At 39.8% G+C, this 24291-nt stretch overlaps 1 protein-coding gene across 2 annotated transcripts; it reads left to right on the top strand.

The window, feature by feature from the left end:
* Positions 1–701: 701 nt before the first annotated feature.
* LOC113536577 (serine-rich adhesin for platelets) lies at positions 702–14634 on the top strand. Of its 2 annotated transcripts, none has more exons than XM_053238344.1 (4): positions 702–940; positions 3024–11759; positions 11887–11972; positions 13423–14634. In XM_053238344.1, the coding sequence occupies exons 1-4, from the start codon at positions 841–843 to the stop codon at positions 13492–13494; spliced, it is 8994 nt and encodes a 2997-aa protein (XP_053094319.1). In that variant the 5' UTR covers positions 702–840; the 3' UTR covers positions 13495–14634. The 2 variants fall into 2 exon arrangements, with proteins under 2 accessions (XP_053094319.1, XP_053094318.1); XM_053238343.1 differs by having other exon boundaries at positions 2985–11759.
* Positions 14635–24291: the final 9657 nt, after the last annotated feature.

The raw sequence follows: 24291 nt of genomic DNA, 5'->3' as shown, positions 1-24291 counted from the left end.
TTCTTTGGTGTAACCTAGTTGGGGGCTGGAAATTCTAAGTTACAAACTTCAAAATCAGCATTAGCCCTTGCTTCATCTCTACCAAATCTCTAATCAAACAGATCAGCTTCCAAATCGTCAGCTTTCATGCTCATCACCTCATAAATTGTTAACTAACTGAGTCAAGTCTCTGCTGTAGCTCAGAGCCCTATAACTGTATTGCATTCTTTTGCACCAATGTCTCCACTACTTCTATGCTGGATTCCTCATAAATTTGATGGTGAATGTTGCTAAAAAATGATGAATAAAAACAACTTCTAGTATTTAAGGAGCTAACAGCAAAACCTGACCACTGTCCCTTTTGCTTGAGACCAGTAAAAAAAATTTTCTCATAAAACATCGTAACTGCACTAGCAATAACAATAACAATGTCCCCCTGTGAGATCAGAGCAGCACACAACTGCTTCTCATGGGAATAATGAAAATGCTGCACCAACTCACAAATTAGCACCAGAATCACTAAACACATCATAAATATTTAAATATAGACTTATTTAACGTATTTCAGGGTGTAGTTTTCCTTTAAGTACAGTAACAAAGAAGCATATCACACTGTTTAAGGAAATAAAGTCTAAAATTAGCTACATTATCACACTAAACACTAAACACAGATGTAAATGTTAGTATTTGGGACACAGCATGGCATTTCCCTGAGAACCTGTTCGTCCTCTGAGGAGATGAGGGTGGAGTTTGAAGTCAGAACACTACAGTAGCCAAGCAACTGTCAGTCCTCAAAGTTTATTCAGTTAAACAGCTGAATACGACACACTTTATTTGGAAAAACAATTTTTAAGGATTGTCATGCCAAAAGTTGCTTCTACATCAGTGAACAGCAAGATGCTTAAATTTGCATTAGTCATAGGATGTGTTATAATGATTAAAGGACAAACTACAACAACAGGTAAGATGGTATTTATTAACAATGCCTGAGATATTGGCATAGATTTAGTGTCTCTGATAAGGATCATACATATACAAGTGATTATTTATTATTAAAAAATAATAATAAGAGAAAACCGATATCAATCTGATATGATTATAACTATGTCTGCATACTATATATGTATTATATTATAATATTATACAATATAATCTAATTTTTCTTTGTTTTTTTAACAAGTTATTTTTTTTTATTGTGGATTTGTGAAAAAATCCTAGAAACAAAAAATTCATTTTATTATTTGGTTTTCCATAACAGTGTGACTAAGTTCCCAGAATCAGTAAAATTTGTCCTTCGTGGCTTTTCAGTGACAGTGATGTGCTGGAAGTGTTGAATATATAAACACAAGCTCAAAATCCTAAACCTGCATCATAGCCTTAAAGGAGCAGTTCAGCTACGGATAAGAAAAATAAAAATAGGAAAAATATCTACACCAGAGCTCCAAGACAAATGTGGCTAATGAGAAATGGAAATGCATAACATCCAGTTTAGCATGGGGCAATCTGCAACATATCATATGTACACCATTTTAAAAAATAGTTTCCTAAAATAACAGAATAAGTCTCTATTAAGAATAAATCTACAAATGCAAAATATACTGTATATGGTTGTGGTCATAAGTTTACTTACGCCTTGCAGAATCTACAAAATGTTAATAATTTAAAAAAAAAAAAAGAGGGATCATAAAAATTGCATTTTGTTTTTTATTTAGTACAGCCCTGAATGAGCTATTTCACATAAGAAATGTATACATATAGTCCACAGGACAAAATAATAACTGAATTTACACAAATGAACCAGTTCAGTATTTAACATACAGTTTGTGTTGTTACCTGGATGATCAATGACTGTTTTTGTGTTTTGGGATAATTGTTTTTCCTGAGCAGTGAAGCTTTTCCAGCATTTTCTGCATATTTGACCCTTTTCGAACAGTGGCTATATGATGTTGAGATCCATCTTTTCAGACTGAGGAGAACTGAGGGACTCATGCTCAACTATTACAAAAGGTGGAAATATTCACTGATGCTCAAGAAGGTAACACACTACATTAAGAGCAAGGCGGTTGTAAACTTTCGAACAGGATGATCGGTGTAAATTGTTATTATTTTGTATAAAGCTCTTATTTTTTTCATTTAGTGCTGGCCTTCAGGAGCTACATAAGATATTTTCATGTTTCGCAAAAGACAAAATAATAAAAATTTACACCCCCATCTCTTAATGTATCATGTTGCCTTCTTGAGAATCAATGAATAATTGCACCTTTTGTAATAGCAGTGAACGAGTCCCTCAGTTGTCCTAGATTTGAAAAGATGGATCTCAAAATCATATAGCCACTGTTGGAAAGGTTCAAATATGGAAAGGGTCAAAAAGGGTCACTGTTGAAAAGGGTCAAATATGCAGAAGACGCTGGAAAACCAAATAATGTACAGGACCTGGAGGATTTTTCTTAAGAAGAATGAGCAGTTTAACTGCTGAGAACAAACAAGGGACTCACAAAACTATCACAAAACATAAAAACAGTTGTTGATCATCCAGGAAACAACATACGGTATTAAGAAGCAAGCATATGTAAACTTTTGAACTAGTTCATTTGTGTAAGTTCATTTATTATTGTGTCTTGTTATAAGTTAACATCTCTTATGAGAAATAGTTTATTCAAGGCAGTACGAAATAAAAAAACAAAATGCAATTTTTAGGATCCTTCTTATTTTTTTACATTACTTTACTTTTTTTTTTTTACATTACATCATTTTAACGAATATTCTACTTTCAAAATGTCTGATGCAATTGCGGAGGGACACAAACCTATGTTTTTATTTTTACATCACATAGAGCTGGAAAAATATAAAAACATAGGTTCGTGTCCCTCCGCAACTGCATCAGACATTTTGAAAGTAGAATATTCGCTGACAATTTAGAAAATTTCATGATTCTAATAAAGTTTTATAATTCTAATTCAAACAAAAATACATGAAAAAAACAGTTAGAGCATCTACTTCCCTAGAATCATCTACAGATCACTCATCAACAACTGAATTGCCAGGCACTTCATCAACACAAGCAGTTACAGCATCACCATCTACTTCACCAGAATCATCAACAGATCACTCATCAGCATCTGAAGTTTTATCAGCATCTGTAACTCCAGAAACTTTATCAACACCATGGGTTACACCATCACCCTATACTTCACCAGAATCCTCTACGGATCAGTCATCAACATCTAAATCTCCACAAACGTCAGCAGCACAAACAGTTACAGCATCACCATCTACTCCCCAAGAATCATCAACAGATCAGTCATCAACATCTGAATCTGGAAAAACTTCAGCAGCACAAACAGTTACAGGATCACCACCTAATTCCCTAGAATCATCTACAGATCACTCATCAACAACTGAATTGCCAGGCACTTCATCAACACAAGCAGTTACAGCATCACCATCTACTTCACCAAAATCATCAACAGATCACTCATCAGCATCTGAAGTTTTATCAGTATCTGTAACTCCAGAAACTTTATCAACACCATGGGTTACACCATCACCCTATACTTCACCAGAATCCTCTACGGATCAGTCATCAACATCTAAATCTCCACAAACGTCAGCAGCACAAACAGTTACAGCATCACTATCTACTCCCCAAGAATCATCAACAGATCAGTCATCAACACCTGAATCTGGAAAAACTTCAGCAGCACAAGCAGTTACAGGATCACCACCTACTTCCCTACAATCATCTACAGATCACTCATCAACAACTGAATCTCCAGGAACTGTATCAACACTATCCATTACAGCATCACTGTTTACCTCCCCAGAATTATCTACTCATCAGACGTCAGCATCTGAAGTTTTATCAGCATCTGTAACTCCAGAAACTTTATCAACACCATGGGTTACACCATCACCCTATACTTCACCAGAATCCTCTACGGATCAGTCATCAGCATCTAAATCTCCACAAACGTCAGCCACACAAACAGTTACAGCGTCACCATCTACTTTCTCAGAATTATCTACAGATCACACATCAGCAACTGAATCTCCAGGAACTGTATCAACACTATCCATTACAGCATCACTGTTTACCTCCCCAGAATTATCTACAGACCAGACATCAGCATCTGAAGTTTTATCGGCATCTGTAACTCCAGAAACTTTATCAACACCATGGGTTAGACCATCACCCTATACCTCACCAGAATCCTTCTCGGATCAGTCATCAACATCTAAATCTCCACAAACGTCAGCAGCACAAACAGTTACAGCATCACCATCTACTCCCCAAGAATCATCAACAGATCAGTCATCAACATCTGAATCTGGAAAAACTTCAGCAGCACAAACAGTTACAGGATCACCACCTAATTCCCTAGAATCATCTACAGATCACTCATCAACAACTGAATTGCCAGGCACTTCATCAACACAAGCAGTTACAGCATCACCATCTACTTCACCAGAATCATCAACAGATCACTCATCAGCATCTGAAGTTTTATCAGTATCTGTAACTCCAGAAACTTTATCAACACCATGGGTTACACCATCACCCTATACTTCACCAGAATCCTCTACGGATCAGTCATCAACATCTAAATCTCCACAAACGTCAGCAGCACAAACAGTTACAGCATCACTATCTACTCCCCAAGAATCATCAACAGATCAGTCATCAACACCTGAATCTGGAAAAACTTCAGCAGCACAAGCAGTTACAGGATCACCACCTACTTCCCTACAATCATCTACAGATCACTCATCAACAACTGAATCTCCAGGAACTGTATCAACACTATCCATTACAGCATCACTGTTTACCTCCCCAGAATTATCTACTCATCAGACGTCAGCATCTGAAGTTTTATCAGCATCTGTAACTCCAGAAACTTTATCAACACCATGGGTTACACCATCACCCTATACTTCACCAGAATCCTCTACGGATCAGTCATCAACATCTAAATCTCCACAAACGTCAGCAGCACAAACAGTTACAGCATCACCATCTACTCCCCAAGAATCATCAACAGATCAGTCATCAACACCTGAATCTGGAAAAACTTCAGCAGCACAAGCAGTTACAGGATCACCACCTACTTCCCTACAATCATCTACAGATCACTCATCAACCACTGAATTGCCAGGCACTTCATCAACACAAGCAGTTACAGCATCACCATCTACTTCACCAGAATCATCAACAGATCACTCATCAGCATCTGAAGTTCTATCAGCATCTGTAACTCCAGGAACCTTATCAACACCACTAGTTACACAATCCTCTACAGATCAGTCATCAGCATCTAAATCTCCACAAACCTCAGCCACACAAACAGTTACAGCGTCACCATCTACTTTCTCAGAATTATCTACAGATCACACATCAGCAACTGAATCTCCAGGAACTGTATCAACACTATCCATTACAGCATCACTGTTTACCTCCCCAGAATTATCTACAGACCAGACATCAGCATCTGAAGTTTTATCGGCATCTGTAACTCCAGAAACTTTATCAACACCATGGGTTACACCATCACCCTATACCTCACCAGAATCCTTCTCGGATCAGTCATCAACATCTAAATCTCCACAAACGTCAGCAGCGCAAACAGTTACAGCATCACCATCTACTCCCCAAGAATCATCAACAGATCAGTCATCAACACCTGAATCTGGAAAAACTTCAGCAGCACAAGCAGTTACAGGATCACCACCTACTTCCCTACAATCATCTACAGATCACTCATCAACAACTGAATTGCCAGGCACTTCATCAACACAAGCAGTTACAGCATCACCATCTACTTCACCAGAATCATCAACAGATCACTCATCAGCATCTGAAGTTCTATCAGCATCTGTAACTCCAGGAACCTTATCAACACCACTAGTTACACAATCCTCTACAGATCAGTCATCAGCATCTAAATCTCCACAAACGTCAGCCACACAAACAGTTACAGCGTCACCATCTACTTTCTCAGAATTATCTACAGATCACACATCAGCAACTGAATCTCCAGGAACTGTATCAACACTATCCATTACAGCATCACTGTTTACCTCCCCAGAATTATCTACAGACCAGACATCAGCATCTGAAGTTTTATCGGCATCTGTAACTCCAGAAACTTTATCAACACCATGGGTTACACCATCACCCTATACCTCACCAGAATCCTTCTCGGATCAGTCATCAACATCTAAATCTCCACAAACGTCAGCAGCACAAACAGTTACAGCATCACCATCTACTCCTCAAGAATCATCAACAGATCAGTCATCAACACCTGAATCTGGAAAAACTTCAGCAGCACAAGCAGTTACAGGATCACCACCTACATCCCTACAATCATCTACAGATCACTCATCAACCACTGAATTGCCAGGCACTTCATCAACACAAGCAGTTACAGCATCACCATCTACTTCACCAGAATCATCAACAGATCACTCATCAGCATCTGAAGTTCTATCAGCATCTGTAACTTCAGGAACCTTATCAACACCACTAGTTACACAATCCTCTACAGATCAGTCATCAGCATCTAAATCTCCACAAACCTCAGCCACACAAACAGTTACAGCGTCACCATCTACTTTCTCAGAATTATCTACAGATCACACATCAGCAACTGAATCTCCAGGAACTGTATCAACACTATCCATTACAGCATCACTGTTTACCTCCCCAGAATTATCTACAGACCAGACATCAGCATCTGAAGTTTTATCGGCATCTGTAACTCCAGAAACTTTATCAACACCATGGGTTACACCATCACCCTATACTTCACCAGAATCCTTCTCGGATCAGTCATCAACATCTAAATCTCCACAAACGTCAGCAGCACAAACAGTTACAGCATCACCATCTACTCCCCAAGAATCATCAACAGATCAGTCATCAACACCTGAATCTGGAAAAACTTCAGCAGCACAAGCAGTTACAGGATCACCACCTACTTCCCTACAATCATCTACAGATCACTCATCAACAACTGAATTTCCAGGCACTTCATCAACACAAGCAGTTACAGCATCACCATCTACTTCACCAGAATCATCAACAGATCACTCATCAGCATCTGAAGTTCTATCAGCATCTGTAACTCCAGGAACCTTATCAACACCACTAGTTACACAATCCTCTACAGATCAGTCATCAGCATCTAAATCTCCACAAACGTCAGCCACACAAACAGTTACAGCGTCACCATCTACTTTCTCAGAATTATCTACAGATCACACATCAGCAACTGAATCTCCAGGAACTGTATCAACACTATCCATTACAGCATCACTGTTTACCTCCCCAGAATTATCTACAGACCAGACATCAGCATCTGAAGTTTTATCGGCATCTGTAACTCCAGAAACTTTATCAACACCATGGGTTACACCATCACCCTATACCTCACCAGAATCCTTCTCGGATCAGTCATCAACATCTAAATCTCCACAAACGTCAGCAGCACAAACAGTTACAGCATCACCATCTACTCCTCAAGAATCATCAACAGATCAGTCATCAACACCTGAATCTGGAAAAACTTCAGCAGCACAAGCAGTTACAGGATCACCACCTACATCCCTACAATCATCTACAGATCACTCATCAACCACTGAATTGCCAGGCACTTCATCAACACAAGCAGTTACAGCATCACCATCTACTTCACCAGAATCATCAACAGATCACTCATCAGCATCTGAAGTTTTATCAGCATCTGTAACTTCAGGAACCTTATCAACACCACTAGTTACACAATCCTCTACAGATCAGTCATCAGCATCTAAATCTCCACAAACCTCAGCCACACAAACAGTTACAGCGTCACCATCTACTTTCTCAGAATTATCTACAGATCACACATCAGCAACTGAATCTCCAGGAACTGTATCAACACTATCCATTACAGCATCACTGTTTACCTCCCCAGAATTATCTACAGACCAGACATCAGCATCTGAAGTTTTATCGGCATCTGTAACTCCAGAAACTTTATCAACACCATGGGTTACACCATCACCCTATACTTCACCAGAATCCTTCTCGGATCAGTCATCAACATCTAAATCTCCACAAACGTCAGTAGCACAAACAGTTACAGCATCACTATCTACTCCCCAAGAATCATCAACAGATCAGTCATCAACACCTGAATCTGGAAAAACTTCAGCAGCACAAGCAGTTACAGGATCACCACCTACTTCCCTACAATCATCTACAGATCACTCATCAACAACTGAATTTCCAGGCACTTCATCAACACAAGCAGTTACAGCATCACCATCTACTTCACCAGAATCATCAACAGATCACTCATCAGCATCTGAAGTTCTATCAGCATCTGTAACTCCAGGAACCTTATCAACACCACTAGTTACACAATCCTCTACAGATCAGTCATCAGCATCTAAATCTCCACAAACGTCAGCCACACAAACAGTTACAGCGTCACCATCTACTTTCTCAGAATTATCTACAGATCACACATCAGCAACTGAATCTCCAGGAACTGTATCAACACTATCCATTACAGCATCACTGTTTACCTCCCCAGAATTATCTACAGACCAGACATCAGCATCTGAAGTTTTATCGGCATCTGTAACTCCAGAAACTTTATCAACACCATGGGTTACACCATCACCCTATACTTCGCCAGAATCCTTCTCGGATCAGTCATCAACATCTAAATCTCCACAAACGTCAGCAGCGCAAACAGTTACAGCATCACCATCTACTCCCCAAGAATCATCAACAGATCAGTCATCAACACCTGAATCTGGAAAAACTTCAGCAGCACAAGCAGTTACAGGATCACCACCTACTTCCCTACAATCATCTACAGATCACTCATCAACAACTGAATTGCCAGGCACTTCATCAACACAAGCAGTTACAGCATCACCATCTACTTCCCAAGAATCATCAACAGATCACTCATCAGCATCTCAAGTTTTATCAGCAACTGTAACTCCAGGAACCTTATCAACACCACTAGTTACACAATCCGCTACAGATCACTCATCAGCATCTAAATCTCCACAAACATCAGCAGCACAAACAGTTACAGCGTCACCATCTACTTTCTCAGAATTATCTACAGATCACTCATCAACAACTGAATCTCCAGGAACTTTATCAACACTATCCATTACAGAATCACTGTTTACCTCCCCAGAATTATCTACAAATCAGACATCAGCATCTGAAGTTTTATCAGCATCTGTAACTCCAGAAACTTTATCAACACCATGGGTTACACCATCACCCTATACTTCACCAGAATCCTCTACAGATCACTCAACATCTGACTCTCCAGAAACATCAACAGAAATGATTACAGGATCACCATATACTTCCCTACAATCATCTTTAGGAACACAAACAGTTACAGCATCACCATCTATTTTCCCTGAAACATCAACAGATCACTCATCAACAGCTACATCTCCAGAAAAGTCTTCAATACCATTCATTGCAGTATCCCTGTCTACTTCACCAGAATCTTCTACAGATCACTCATCAACATCTAAATATCCAGAAATTTTATCCACATCTAAATCTCCAGGAATTTTATCAACACCTTCGGTTCCAGCTTCTATTGTTTCAGAATCTTCTACAGATTTGCCCTTGACATCTTCAGCAATAAAACTGACAACGACTGCAGATTATCAGTCAACACCAAGAGCTCCCTCTTCATCATATACAACACAAGAATCAATTTCAACATTTATAAGTCTATCATTTCCATCTATACTTCCACCTACTGCACAAACACCATCTACAACTGAAATATCACCTCCTACTTTATCAGATCTGCCCTCAACATTTGCATCACTACAATCAACAGCTAAAATTTCACCTGCTACAGATTCACCATCTACAGCTCCAACTATAGCTGTAACAACCATATCTCCAACTACCTCTTTTCTATCAACACCTACACTTCAGTTTGCTCCAACCACATCTTCAACAACTCCTTCAACAACCAATTTTTCACCAACAACTACTATTCCATCAATAATTACACTACCAACCACCCCTCCAAGAACAACTAGTAAAAATACCCAATCAACCACAATAACCACCCATCCAATCACAATTGCCTCTATAACTCCCACAATCACAATGTCGTCTCCAACCAACATAAATACTTCTCCAGCAACAAACACCACTACTCCTCCTCTATTAACACTGACACCAACTATAACCCTCTCTCACCTAACAACAGCTACCTCTCCAATACCATCCACCATAGCATATACTCCAAACACAACCACAGTAATTGACACAAGTCCTTCAACAACCACATCTTCAGCAATAAGCACCACAGCTTCTTCTTTTCTATCAATTCCATCAGCCCAATCCATGACCAGTACTTCTGCAACTCCTTCAACAAATGTTCCCAACACCACTAACACCCGTCCAACAGCAACTACAATACCAATAATGAACACAACTAACACACTAATCTCCACACCTCCTGCAACTACCACTACAAAAACCAACACAAGCACATTTCCCTCAAGCTCCCCCACAATATCTTCTCTATTTGTAACGTCTATAGCCCAACTCTCAACATCCGCAGCTCCAGCAACTATGGCCACCACAAATACTGGTCTGACAACAACTACAACTATCACATCCATCTCTTCAACAACAGCTATGTCTCTAAAAACACCCACAACTCTTCCAATTACAGCAAACCCCACTGCAACCACTAGTCCAACAATGCCCATAAACCTAATAACCACATCTCAAAAAACATCCACAACTCCTTCTACAACAACAAAGAGCACAACCATTTCTTCTACAACCACCTTTCCAACACCAGCAACTCCTCCAAATACTACAGCCACTATCACAACCACTGGTCCAACAACTATGACTATCACAACCACCTCTCCAACAACAGCTATCTCTCCAACAACACCCACACCTCCTCCAAATACAACAACTACCACAACCACTAGTTCAGCAATGCCAGCTCCAACAACAACCATCAAAACTATTTCTCTAACAACCTCTGCAACAACACCAACAAGTCATCCAAATACATCTGCTACCATCACAACCACTGGTCTGACAACAACTACATCTATCTCAACCATCTCTCCAACGACAGCTACCTCTCCAACAACACCCACAACTCCACCAAATACAACAACCACCATCACAACAGTGCCCATAAACCTAATAACCACCAGTCCAACAACTACAACTACAGCAGCAACCAGTTCAATCATATCTCAAGCAGCCACCTCTGCAAAAACAACTCCTCCAAATATAACTACCACCACAACTAGTCCTACAATGTTAATAAACATAACCACCTTTCCAAAAACACTTACAACTCCTTCAACAATGACCAGCACAGCCACCAACTCTGCAACAACACCAACAACCCTTCCAAATACAACAACCACAACCAGTGGACCAGCAACAACAACAACCATCACAAGCATCTCTCCAAGAACAACAGCTACCACTCCAACAAATACCATGCCTTCAACATCAATGATCACAACCACCTCTCCAAAAACAATTACACCTCTTTCCATAACCGTCACAAGTGAAAAAACAAATACCACTTCTTCAACAACTATCACAACCACCTCTGCAAAAACAACTACAGCTCCTTCAACAACAACCAGCAAATTACCCATTCCAGAAACAGCTACAACCCCTTCAAAAACCACCAACAAAAACAGCTCTCCACAAACAATTCAACCACCAATAGCTCCACCATCAACAAGTATTGTTTTTCCTACACTAACCCTTGATATTGTATAAATTTCAAACCACGAAAGAACATTTTAGATGCATGATTTATGTTTTATTACTAAAAAAACTATTCTGTTTATCTGTTTTGATTTCTCTAGATTCTACAGCATTTGCTCAAGCAGTGGTTAGGATGCTATCTGTCACTGAACTAAGCAATGATAAAATCATTAACTACATAGAGGAGGTAAGGCCATTCCAAATATAGTCCAAATATATGGTTACTATATGTCTTAGGTTTGTGTGACTTTTATTATCACTTGGAACACAGATAAATAAGGAGTACAACATTATGGGATGTCCCATTATAGGGGAAAAAATCCACCCCAATGTGGATTATTTTCCAGTAACAGTGCTTCCTCTTATACCACAGCAATTTGCCAATTATTACAATTTTTTATTTGTTAATTATTGACACATCATACTTTTTCATCCGTTTATATTTAATGCTGTGTAACATCTGCAAGGCAAGTTATTTCCTGTTCCTGCTTATGTTATATCAGCCACCTATAAACAGTCATTCTGTCCTAAAGACTCTCCCATGGCAGAAAAAATACTGACCTTTACAAAGCACTGACACTGGAGACTCCTTTCATAAATATTACATTTGCTGTTACAAAAAATTTAATCAACACATTCTGACCAGTCAGATTTGAGAATTTATACTACAGTGTGGTTAAATTCTCAAACCAGAGGGTGGTTGATTCATTTTCTTTTTAATGTGACAAGTTGTGATTTTTGTCTTGTTAATTTCAAGTGAGAGAAACAGTGTTTATAGCTGCTATTACATAAGTGAGAACAGGAACTTGCGGATGTTCCATAACATTAAATGTAACTATGAACTATTACAAGTGCAATGGGTCATTCATTAGTCAATTAAGAATTTTAATAGTTGGGAAATCACTGTGGTATAAGAGAAATAACACACTTCAGGACATATAAGAAAATTATCCTATCATATACTTAGTGCTGGGTTGTATCACCCCACCCCAGTTTGAATTATTTTGCTATAGCTACACAGCCCATCTTCTGTTATTCCTTATATAACATGCATATGATTAGTTTGTGGACACCTAACCATCACACCAATATTTGGGTCTTCCCCAAATTGTTGCCACAAAGTTGGAAGCATACAATTGTACAGGATGTCTTTGAATGCCGTAGCATTACAATTTCCCTTTACTGGAACTAAGAGGGCTAGCCCAAACCTGTTCCAGCAACACAATACCCTGTGCACAAAGCGAGGTCCATGAAGACATGGTTTGCCAAGGTTGGAGTGGAAGTACTTGAGTGGCCTGCACAAAGCCCTGACCTCAACCTCACTGAACATGTCGGTGCCTGACCTTACTAATGGTCTTGTGGCTGAATGGGCAAATCCCCACAGCCATATTCCAAAATCTTGTGGAAAGCCTTCCCAGCAAAGTGGAGGTTATTATAACAGCAAAGGGGGACTAAATCTAGAATGGGATATTCAAAAAGCACATATGATTGTAATGGTCAGATGTCCACAAACTTTTGGCCATATAGTCTATGCTCATAATAAGGCTATGCATAAGGGAAAATCTGTTGTTCAGTTATTCCAGTATTTTTTAAATAAATATATTAATATTTTTATTTGATTTCTGTTTATTGCCCAGTTTTCCAGGCTCATTCAGGCTAATGGAAACATTAAGATTACAGTGAAGAAGAGTCAAAAAGTGACACCTTAAAGATCGTCTGTGGCGAGCAAGTATTGATCAATTCTCAAAAAAACTGATTAAAGCAGGAAGCAGGTATCTGCATGATTCTTCATTTCAGTGATTTTATACCAAAATCAAATGATGTATAGTATCATGAGTGTACTACTGAGCATAGCACTGCTATATGTCACTATGTCAGTGCAAAGGCACCAGTATTATCAGCTCGGGATGACAATTGATTCATTATGTTTCATTTCACTGACATTTCTTGTGAGCATAGTTGTGTTTTATTTTGCTACCCTTCATCAAGACAGTCATAGTTTGCATTAAGAGATGTGCTGACTATGCTAGTAATTAAAGAAGTGATTATTTTGGGGATGAGAAAATACTAATTAAAAATACAAATTATTTAGTAAATAAACATAGAAAACTCTATCACCCTTCCAAGAAGCACCATCACAACCACACAGACTGTTAACATGCTACTGTACTAATAAGAATTAAATTCTAGCTGTGCCACACATAGTAGACAACTATGCAATGTTGTCATAATCTAAGATAACTGTGATTTTCAGTGCAAAAAATTACTGATTTTCAGGTACAACAAAAATGTGTTGGTATCATGGTTTCTAGAACGTTTATCAAACAAGGACTATTAAAAAAGGATATACAGTATGGTGGTATTCTTGGCTACTATTTATGTACTTTTTAACTATAAAATATTGTATTGGATTTTTTTTCAGTTGGTGTAGTCTGGTGGCAAAGGGATATACATATTGTAGCACAAAAGATAGAAATTATTATTTTTGTAATATTTAAGTCCACCATGGTGTTTTGGTGTCTGTGTTATCAAACAATCCACTTTAGCTAATAAATAAAAAAATGAAATATATTCTGCAGTGCCATTATTCTGTTGGTCATAACAGTGCCATTAAATTGATAGAAAAAGACACAACACTCGCTCTACATCATAGCAAAAATGCGGTCTTGTACATCTTACAAAAACCTTGTACGTTTGTAACCCAATAAAATACCTATTTATGTTTTCCCTAATAAACCATGTTTTATCTCATATACACCAAAAGACAGTGCTCACACATGGTTTAAAATCAGATGAGCAAAATATTGCATACTTTGTTAATTTAGAGAAAAGGCAATGAGCTGTTTAGGACACAAAAGAGTCGACTCATTGGTGAGTCAGATCATTTGGCTCAGCTCACGACAGCTAATTGACATTTTCTTTCTCTAAACAAAGTTTGTGATATTTTGGCTATTGACTTTTTTCTTTACTTTGCATTGAATTTTATAAAATGTACCCCTGCAATTATTATTAGTACAAACTCATTGTAGAACCTGGTGGGTATGAGTTTGGAGGAAGACTTGGAAGGCAGACGAAATGTCAGCAGAGCGCCATGCTTTCGGTAATTTTCACCCCTCTTTTCAGCGCACTTTCAAAGCTCAACCAAAGAATATAAACCAACAGAAAAGGGGCCGGGGCTTCCCGTTCAAGTGCACACTCTGTTCGTGCGTGTGTGTGCGTGTGTTGCACGCTCCGCCATCTATGCCTCCCTCTCTGGTTACAGCAGTTACTGTATGCACAAAGAAACATACATAAGTAGATTGGCGGTAAAAAGACATAGGTGAGTCAAACAACATGATATATGAATGTAAAAGCGTAAGAAGTCATGAATGCAAAAGGCATCTAAGCCTCACCCTGAAATTAAAGTGAACATCAGCTTTCAAATATTAGTTAACAAGTTCTTCCATTAATACATTCAATTAATGTAATGTAAATGTTCTCTTTCATCATCTCATGTCCACGATCCACCTATGGGAAGGGCATCCATACCTGACCTCTGTAGAAGCATCCAATTGCACCAAGTCTGGATTTGACAGACAGGAGCATGTGTCCAATTCCAGGTAGAGGCACTTATCACGGCTAGGGATTCTCATCCTTTCTGTGTGGTTTGCATGGGCCGCAAACACACGGAAGAAGCCCTCAACTTCCCTGAGAACTGTAGCTCCTGCCTACCTCGCCCCAAAAACTCCAGCGCCTAAGGATCAAAGTGGCCGCGACCCACAGCATGGACTTAGAACAGTCCAACTCTGACGAGGGAAACGGTGACAATGGCTTGCTCCCGGGGACCTCCCAGGGCATGGCCTCTCTGAGCTGGCCCAAACAAAGCAACCCGATTCTCCTCGAGGACATCTTACCAGGTGAACCCCCTTTCGTTACTGAGCCACACAGCTAAAGGGACGAGGACAATGCAAGTCTTTTAGAGGGTTCAGAGATGAGGACACCATCCTGTCTTCTTTAACTCCCCAGGCTAACGCTCCCACTGCCTTACCTCAGTCCATGCTCTTTCGAATTTTTTGAGTGAGCGGCTGCTCCCCTCAATATCAAATCCCCAGCTCTACAAAGTGCCACTCCCCCCAAGCCCACTCTCCCCAGCAAAATGGACCACTTTTCTGCTTCCATCCACCAGGCCTCTTATAAGGCCTCGGCCTTGGCTGTCAGAGGCATCAATGTTTCCTCGCTTCTTTCAGCTTACCAAGCTGAGCTCCTGGTCAACATGGGGCAGCAACTGGAGAAAGAGTGTCCCTCACCCTCGCTCTGGAAGGAGATTGTCACTATTTAAGACTTCGTCCTCCATAATGCACACCAAGCCATCCAGGTGAGTGGGCGTTCTATGGCTCTCAGTGGTTGGAGAGCATGCGCTCTATCTTAATTTATCAGGTCTCTCCGATAGCAAGAAGCGGTGCATCGCAGGAGCACCAGTGGAGCCTGGCCAGGCCCTTTTTGGTCCTGCTGTCACTTTGATGCAACAGCACTGCGATGATAAAAAGAAAGAGGACGAGGCTTACCTGTGCGGCCACCTAAACCCCCTGCCATGGGACACCATTTCCAGAATGCCAGCAGAGCAAAGCCCCACAACAAGCCCCTACCTCAGCAGGGTAATCCTCCTTCTGCCAAGCCCTGGGGGAGAATGTCCTTCGCCACGGCCAAGAAACCCCCTAACCCGGCTCCCTCTGACTCCAAACAGAAGCGGCCGGTCTGATGCATGGCCTCAGAGGACTTTGAGTCCATGTTCCTGGGCAGCCAGCCCTCTTGATTCCAGTTTTGCCCTCCTAGTTCACCCGTCCAAGAGAAGGATGCTTTCTGTCAGTGGGGTCAATCCCCAATGGTACTCCTGCATCAATGCCATCAGGGGTTTTATTCTCGTTATTCCCTGGTTCCAAAGGAGGACGGCTCTCTACTTCCTGTTTTGCATCTCAGAGTGTTGAACAAACATTGGAGGAAATACACTTGCAAAATGTTGACATGGCACTCTTTCTTGTTTAATTCATCAGAACAACTGGTTCACATCAGTCGATATGAAAGATGCTTTTTTCCACATAATCATCTATCCCCCGCACAGGAAATTTCTTCGTTTTGCCTACCAAGGCATACATTATGAATTCATAGTTCCTCCTTTCGGCCTCTCACTGAGTCCGAGAGGGTTCTGTCTCTGGCAGAGGTGGGTTTAGCCCCACTGAGAATGACGGGTCTTAGGATCTGTTGTGGCAAATACTTCTGCAAATCAGAATAAGAAAATTAATTACAAAGACAAGGGGCTCTGGATGCCAAAAATCAATAGACTTTATTGAATCAAACAACAAAGCCGAGATGGTCTGCAGAACATCCAAAGTACATAGTTATGGCTCATGCTTTTATGCAGTTCTAAAACAATGATCTCATTAGGTGGACTTTTCTCTTTTTTTCTTTCACTCACACACCTGCCTCTCGCCACAATTATGTCACTGTCCCTTTGTCTTAGCTGTAACCATGGCGAAGGTCAGTCAGTTTATTTTTTTTTAAATGTTAACATTTCTTCAGACCCTTAACAATACACCATTAGAAATCACAAACATCAAACTGGTGAAAAATATACAAACTTCAGGGACTCTGGTAGAGAAAAACACTTTCTCGTGAGAAAGGACAGAACAGGCCCTGGTAGAGGAAGGCACTTTCCCATGAAAAAGGATAGAACAGGCCTGAAATGAAAAGATACAATGTATGAATGAGAGCTGTGTGCTTTGTGATTTCCCACAAGTAGAGGCACATCAGTTTTGTCTTAGTTTTCCTGATTTCACATACAAAACATTCTCTATAAAATTATCTAATTACTTGATTAAAACTATGCTTAAATACTGATTTAACACTCTGTTCATGATTAAAATACAATTCAGAGTCATTCTTAGGCTGAGGTGACTTGAGGTCATGATTCAACACAGAGTCATTCTTAGGCTGAGGTGATTTGAGGTCATGATTCAACACAGAGTCGTTCTTAGGCTGAGGTGATGTGAGGTCATGATTCAACACAATAACTCAGTACAATTCTGCTGTATAAATACTGATTGATGTAATACTAATTAAGAGTTAACTAGATAATGGAAATACATCCACACATCTTAACATATATAGATGATTGGCTAATTGTAGCCGATTCCAGGGAGAAAGTGGTGCAAGATACTCCTCATGTTTTCGTGCACATCACATTGCTCGGCTTCAGAGTGAATGTGAGCAAAAGCAGTTTCACTCCCGCTCAGGATGTCATATTCTGAATTCTGAATAACTATGTGCATGCGTTTATCACATGAGAATATCCTCTCCCTAATGATTTGCCTCTCACAGTTCAAAGACGGGGCAAGGGTACAATATCACAAATGTCTCAGACTGCAGGGTCTTATGGCATCAGCTATTCAGGGTTTGCGTCTGGGCCTTCTTAGAATGAGGGCATTCATGAAGTGGGTTTTATCCCTCCAACTCAGCCGTTTACATGATCTCTGCCGCTCCATCATGGTGACGCACTCATGTTCAGCAGCCCTGCGCCACTGGAAGTAAGCAGAGTTTTACACTCATGGCATCCCCCTCGGGGTAGTTATGTTGCGAAAACTGGTAACAACAGATGCATCCTCAACAGGGTGGGGAGCCACCCAGGAGGGCAGAACAGTGAATGGCATGTGAGCAAGTGAGCTTTGCTCAGCCCACATAAATTAGCTCATTACAGTTTGGAAGGCTCTGAAACATTTCTGTCCCCCCCCTCCAGAGTCATCATTTGCTGGTAAGCTGCAACAATACCACGGCTGTAGCACACATCAGTCGCCAAGGAGGGATGCACTCCCCCAAGCTTCATGCTCTAGCTTTTAGTATGGAGCAGGTGGCACTTTCTGTCTTTATGTGCGACCCATGTCTTGGGCATTTTGAACAGGGGTGCAGACCTCTTGTCGAGGGGGAACCCAAGATTGGCGCCTCCACCCTCAAGTAATGGGTTTGCTGTGGGAGAAATTCGTTTAGGCAACCGTAGATCTCTTCGCCTTGTGCAAAAACATGTCCTATGTTATTCTCACTTATGGATGGGGATGCACTAGCCCATCGGTGGCCCAACATGCTGCTCTACACATTCCCTCCCCTTTGTCTAATAGCCCCCACCATAGCCAGGGTGAGAGTTCAGAGCCTGACCCTCATTCTGGTGGCACCCAGGTGGACTAAAGCGCTGTGGCTAGCAGAGATAATTGCTCTTTTGTATGCCCAGCTGTGGCCCCTCCCATTATGCACAGACCTCTCTCTGTCTCAGGCAAATGGGGAATTCTATCACCCTCACTCAGGCAGGGTTGCCCTTTGGGCTTAGCCCATGAGAGGGCAAACCTAAACGCAATGGGGCTCCCTCCACACGTGGTCGCTACCACACAGAGTGCTATGACCTCGTCCACATGCTCCCTATATAACTGTAAGTGGGGTGTGGTCGAGGAGTGGTGTGATGGGCGCCAGCTGATATCATATCATTGTTCATTTATGGATGTTTTATGCTTTTCACAAGACCTTATGGACGGTGGTATATCCTTTTCCACTATAAAGGTCTACTTAGCGGCTATTGCTGCATGTCATATTGGGTTCGACAGCACGACAGTGGGACAACATCCCCTCATTCGCAAGTTCATGAAGGGCACTCGCCATTCCCTTAAAGTCACTAGAAGAGCTGTTCCGGAGTGGGACCTCTCCATCGTGCTGGAGGCTCTGTCTCAAGAGCCTTTTGAGCCCTGAGAGACATTTCCCCAAAGCTTCTGTCCTTTAAGACAGCTTTGTTCCTGGCCCTGGCTTCAGCCAACATATCAGTGATTTACATGCACTCTCTGTTCATTCCTCGTGCATTAAATTCTCTCTCAGTGGAGATAAGGTTTTTCTTAGGCCCAGCCTGGCCTCTATGCCTAAATGCTTCCAAGCATTCACCTGTGAGGTGATTGAGCTTTCCTCACCTCCCTTCTTCTCTGCATAGGATCAGAGGTTAAATGCTCTTTGTCCTGTGCGTGCCCTTCGGGCCTACATGGATAGAACCAGCCCTTTCAGGAGGAGTGACCAGGTCTTCATTTCCTGGACATCATTATAGGACATCTGTTCTGCTGCAAGCTGGGCTTCTCCCCTTATGTTTGTCAGATACCAATGGCTTGATGTCACTAGGACCCCAGTAGTTCATTCTGTCCTTGGAGGCTCCTTGTAACCTCCCTCCATTAAGCCCCTTACTTCCCCTTTAAGCTTGGGCTGTCAGGCTCTGCTTATTCATTTCACCAGCATGTCTTTTATATCATTGCCTGGATGCCACCTTCAATACTGTGTGGGTGTCGCCAGGCTTGTTTGCATATGTATGTCACTACATGTCCTTCATGTTTCTGCCTGCGTACCACTATCAACTTTGTGCATGGTGTTACCAAGCGCATTATTATGGGAAGCGTCAAGCACCACCTATCTAAGTGACCATCCGCTGGCTTACAGGGCCTTACTGTGAGTGTATTGGGCAATCGGGGAGTTGTCCATTTCTCCCATAGGCAGATCTCAAACACAAGATGATGAAAGACAACAATAGGTTACTGTCCATTACCCCGGTCGAGTGGAGTGAATCACCAAGCCTGCCCCTCTTGCCCCACAAGAAGCGAATATACTCACTGAGGAAGCGTAGCCTTTATGCATTTATGTGCCGGTTCAGAGGACAATTTATGTTATGTGCAGGTCCTTAATGCACTCAGGTAAGGGGCGTGCCTCTACTAGGTATTGGACACACCTCCTGTCCGTCAAAGCCAGACTTGGTGCAATTGGATGCTTCTGTAGAGGTCAGGTATAGATGCCCTTCCCATAGGTGGAACTGGGGTTACAAACAGTAGCCTATTGTTACTGCTGCAGCAGTGATGGAAGAGATGCAGCCAATAGGTACCTATAGTGAAAGGTATTGGCCATGGAGTATCTGATATGTTTTGTGAAATTAAAATCTTGGCCATGTTTATTAACAAAACATACCAGACACTTTAGTGTCTGGGTTTTAAGAATAAGCATAAAGTCTCTTGCATCTACGATTTTTTTATTTTTATTTTTTTTAGATCAGTGAAGAATTCTTGAATGTTGAAAGGATTTTTTTTTGATAGTTGTCCAAAACACCTTAAACACACACTGTAAAAAAATAAAAGGATTTCATGTTCCTATTATCACACCATTACACTTTTGATTTGTTTGGAATGTTAATCCATTCCTTAAAGTTGTCTGATGCAAAAAGGTCACTGCATGACTTCCATTAATATGTCAATTATAGAGGAACTGATATATTTTAAAATGTAGTGACTAACAGTGTAGTTACTTTGTTTAGTTGAAGTTACTTTGTTACTTCCTTTTGGGAAAGCAGCATTTCACACTGTGTAAGGAATTATAATATAAGTTAGCTAAGACAGCATGGTATTTCCCCTAAGGAGATGAGGGTGGAGTTTGAGGTCAGAGCATCACAGCAGTCAAGCAGCTGTCAACCATCACTTAATGCCTCAGAGTTTATTCAGATTTAGAGCAGCATACAATACACTTCCCTCAATTTTTAAGCTGTTTAAGGATTGCCATGCCGAGAGCTGCTTTTACATCACTGTATGCCAAGATGCTACTCACACTACTTACAGGATGTGTTATAATGATTAAAGGACAAACAGCAACAACAGGTAAGATGCTATCCACCATCAATACAGGATATTGGTGTAGATTTAGTGTCTTTGAGAGCACTTTCTAGAGTGTCATTATTCTGATGAAAAAGCACAAAACCTCTTTTCCTACAGGATATAAAGCAATCTTTACAGACATGTCTACACATACACACATTTTATAGGAGGTAAAATCTTTTAAAATTACTGACATGGTAAAAAATAAAAATTATGGACAGGACTAAAAATAATTACATTATTTATTATAATACGGCTACAAGTCCGTATTAAAAAGAAATCTACAAACTCAAATGTATTTGTATTGTCTGAATCACTTCTCTGTAACATGTAACAATGGGTCATACCGAGGCAGAAACCACCTAAGCAAGTCTGTTTTAGATGCTGAATCTCTGAGTACCTCCACAAAGTCACATGCAGATTTAATGCATAATGCTAAACAGGTGGCTGAAACTTCTATTAAGCCACATTAAAAACTGAAGAAGCAAACTTAGATGACATTAGCTGATTGACTTTATACATATATATATATATATATATATATATATATATATATATATATATATATATATATATATATATATATATATATATATATAGCTAAAGCAGCAAGCTTTATGAGCGTAAGTTGTCAAGTTGTCTTACACAGCCAGGAATTTAGTTTCAGGGGTGGATGAGGAAATACGCTAAATAAAATCATTGTTTGATCCGTCCATAAATGCAATTTGGCTGGATGCCAGACAGTAGTAGGTGCGGTGATGGCAAGAATTTGTTATATAACCTTTAAACGCCCTGGTGCCATGACAGATTATGTCTTACATATTGCTTATTAAAAATTAAGTTATTTCTTTGGTGTAGAGACTTAAGTTAAATTCTCTTTTGTCGCCAAGATTTGTAGCTTAAGGGGGAGAGCTATCTGTGCTGAAAAAAAGTAATGTAAAACACTACGGCTTTTATTAAATGGGGTATTTTTACTGACTAGGTATCCAAAACAGACAAAAAAATAGGGTTAAACATTAAGTTAGATTCTACTGTTAACCAATCTAGCCATATTAATCGCATTGCCATGAAATATCTCTATGACAGTTCCACTGAAAATGATTAGTACTAGTTGCACTTATTTTTCACCTTCAGTATTTCATCGGCCATCAGCTCGATATAACTAAGCTTAAAATGTAGCTAGCTGGTGAGGTCACTCAGGCTTCCAGATTTTGATTCATAAGGCAGCCAACATTTGACAATACCACTGAATAGCACTAGCCCTACCCTCAATTTGTGAAAGATGATGATGATGTGATGATATAGAGAAGGACTATTTAAAATCATCAGAGTTATGGCAAATCACCCTGCTAGCCTATTTACAAATCGATTTAAAATATAAATATTTTTACATACAAATTGTTTGTCCTTTTTCAACAACTGCCTTATAATAAATTATAATTTACTTATAATTCATAGTAATTGATTTATGACTGATGCATTGATTAATTTTAATCATTGCCTTTTAAATCAATGCATTGATCTAAATTGACAGATCATTAGCCAGCACCCAGCACTAGCTACCTAGTAAACTTCAAACACAAACATGAAAAATCCATGATCATGATTGGTTAATCCTTTTTCTCAGGATCAGCTGGTAGCCAATAAAATATAATTAAACAAAGTATGGGATATCTCTGCAGTAGTTAAATATGGAATCGTAATGATGAGATTGTTGAAATTTTATGAATATTATTATAGTGTAAAACGTCATTTGACGCAGTAGGTGTATGTGTTATGTTAATTACCCAAGAATAAACATTTGAAACTGTTAGAATTTTTTTCAGTTTCAATCCCAGTTTCCATAAATGTACACTGAACTGTGAACTGCATCAGAGGCTACAGAGATCACCTTATTTTAATAAACGACGCATGCTCTTGCTGTTTGTTTTCTTGACAACCAAAACCAAAACAAAGTTCTGTCACACAGTATCAGATGCCTTTAAAAAATAAAAACAATTAAAAGGGCATGCCATTTTCCTATTTTACTCACAATTATGTTAAAGTAAGATTACAGTATTGAGGTTTTATTGTGTGAATGCTTTAGATGTGAAAACTCCTTTTAATTCCTGTCTGAGCAGCACTGTCTTTATTCCATCATGGCTTCTGGAAGAACTTCTGTGTATAATAAACAGAACTGGTTCAGTGACTCTCGGTAACAAAAACCGGGAAGTAGCTGAACAACATTTTTAAGAGAACAAAACATTTGGAAACAAAACATGAAAAACTGGTCATATAACCAAACAATGCAAGGTTGCATAGATTAAAACAACAAAATGCAGTAAATAAGTAATATGGGCGTTTTTAGCAAACCAAAGATTTATTTAACAACTTTGGGGGTACTTGAAACAAATAATTTAGGTTGATGGTGTTCAGTTGACATAAAAGGTTGGGAAACCCTGATGATCACATGACAGTTTTACAATCTTAGTGAAAGAACAATTTTTGGAAATTGTATTTTAACTGCTTGGTTAAAATGTATAATATGGAAGAATGAAGTAATAATATAACAAATATAATTGTTGGCAAATTGATGGAGGAAAATAATCATTGGAAAATAATCATCAACAGGGTAGTGTGAGGAACCAGAGACACTGTACCAAGAGAGCTCCCTGAATTATGAATTAAAATCTTGGTCACTGGTCTGCCCTCTTGTTTTAATTTTCAATCTCTCCTCATAACTATGAGCATCAAAAGACTTTTCTAACATCAGGTTAACATTAACAGTTTCTGCATGTCTTGCCAAAAAGCAGTTAAGTTGATAGCTGAAGAAGGAAGTGA

Source organism: Pangasianodon hypophthalmus, chromosome 11, assembly GCF_027358585.1.
Source record: "Pangasianodon hypophthalmus isolate fPanHyp1 chromosome 11, fPanHyp1.pri, whole genome shotgun sequence".
In the NCBI taxonomy this organism is placed as follows: Eukaryota; Metazoa; Chordata; class Actinopteri; order Siluriformes; family Pangasiidae; genus Pangasianodon; species Pangasianodon hypophthalmus.
The sequence above is the reverse complement of the archived record's forward strand: the minus strand, read 5'-3'. Positions and strand labels throughout refer to the sequence as shown.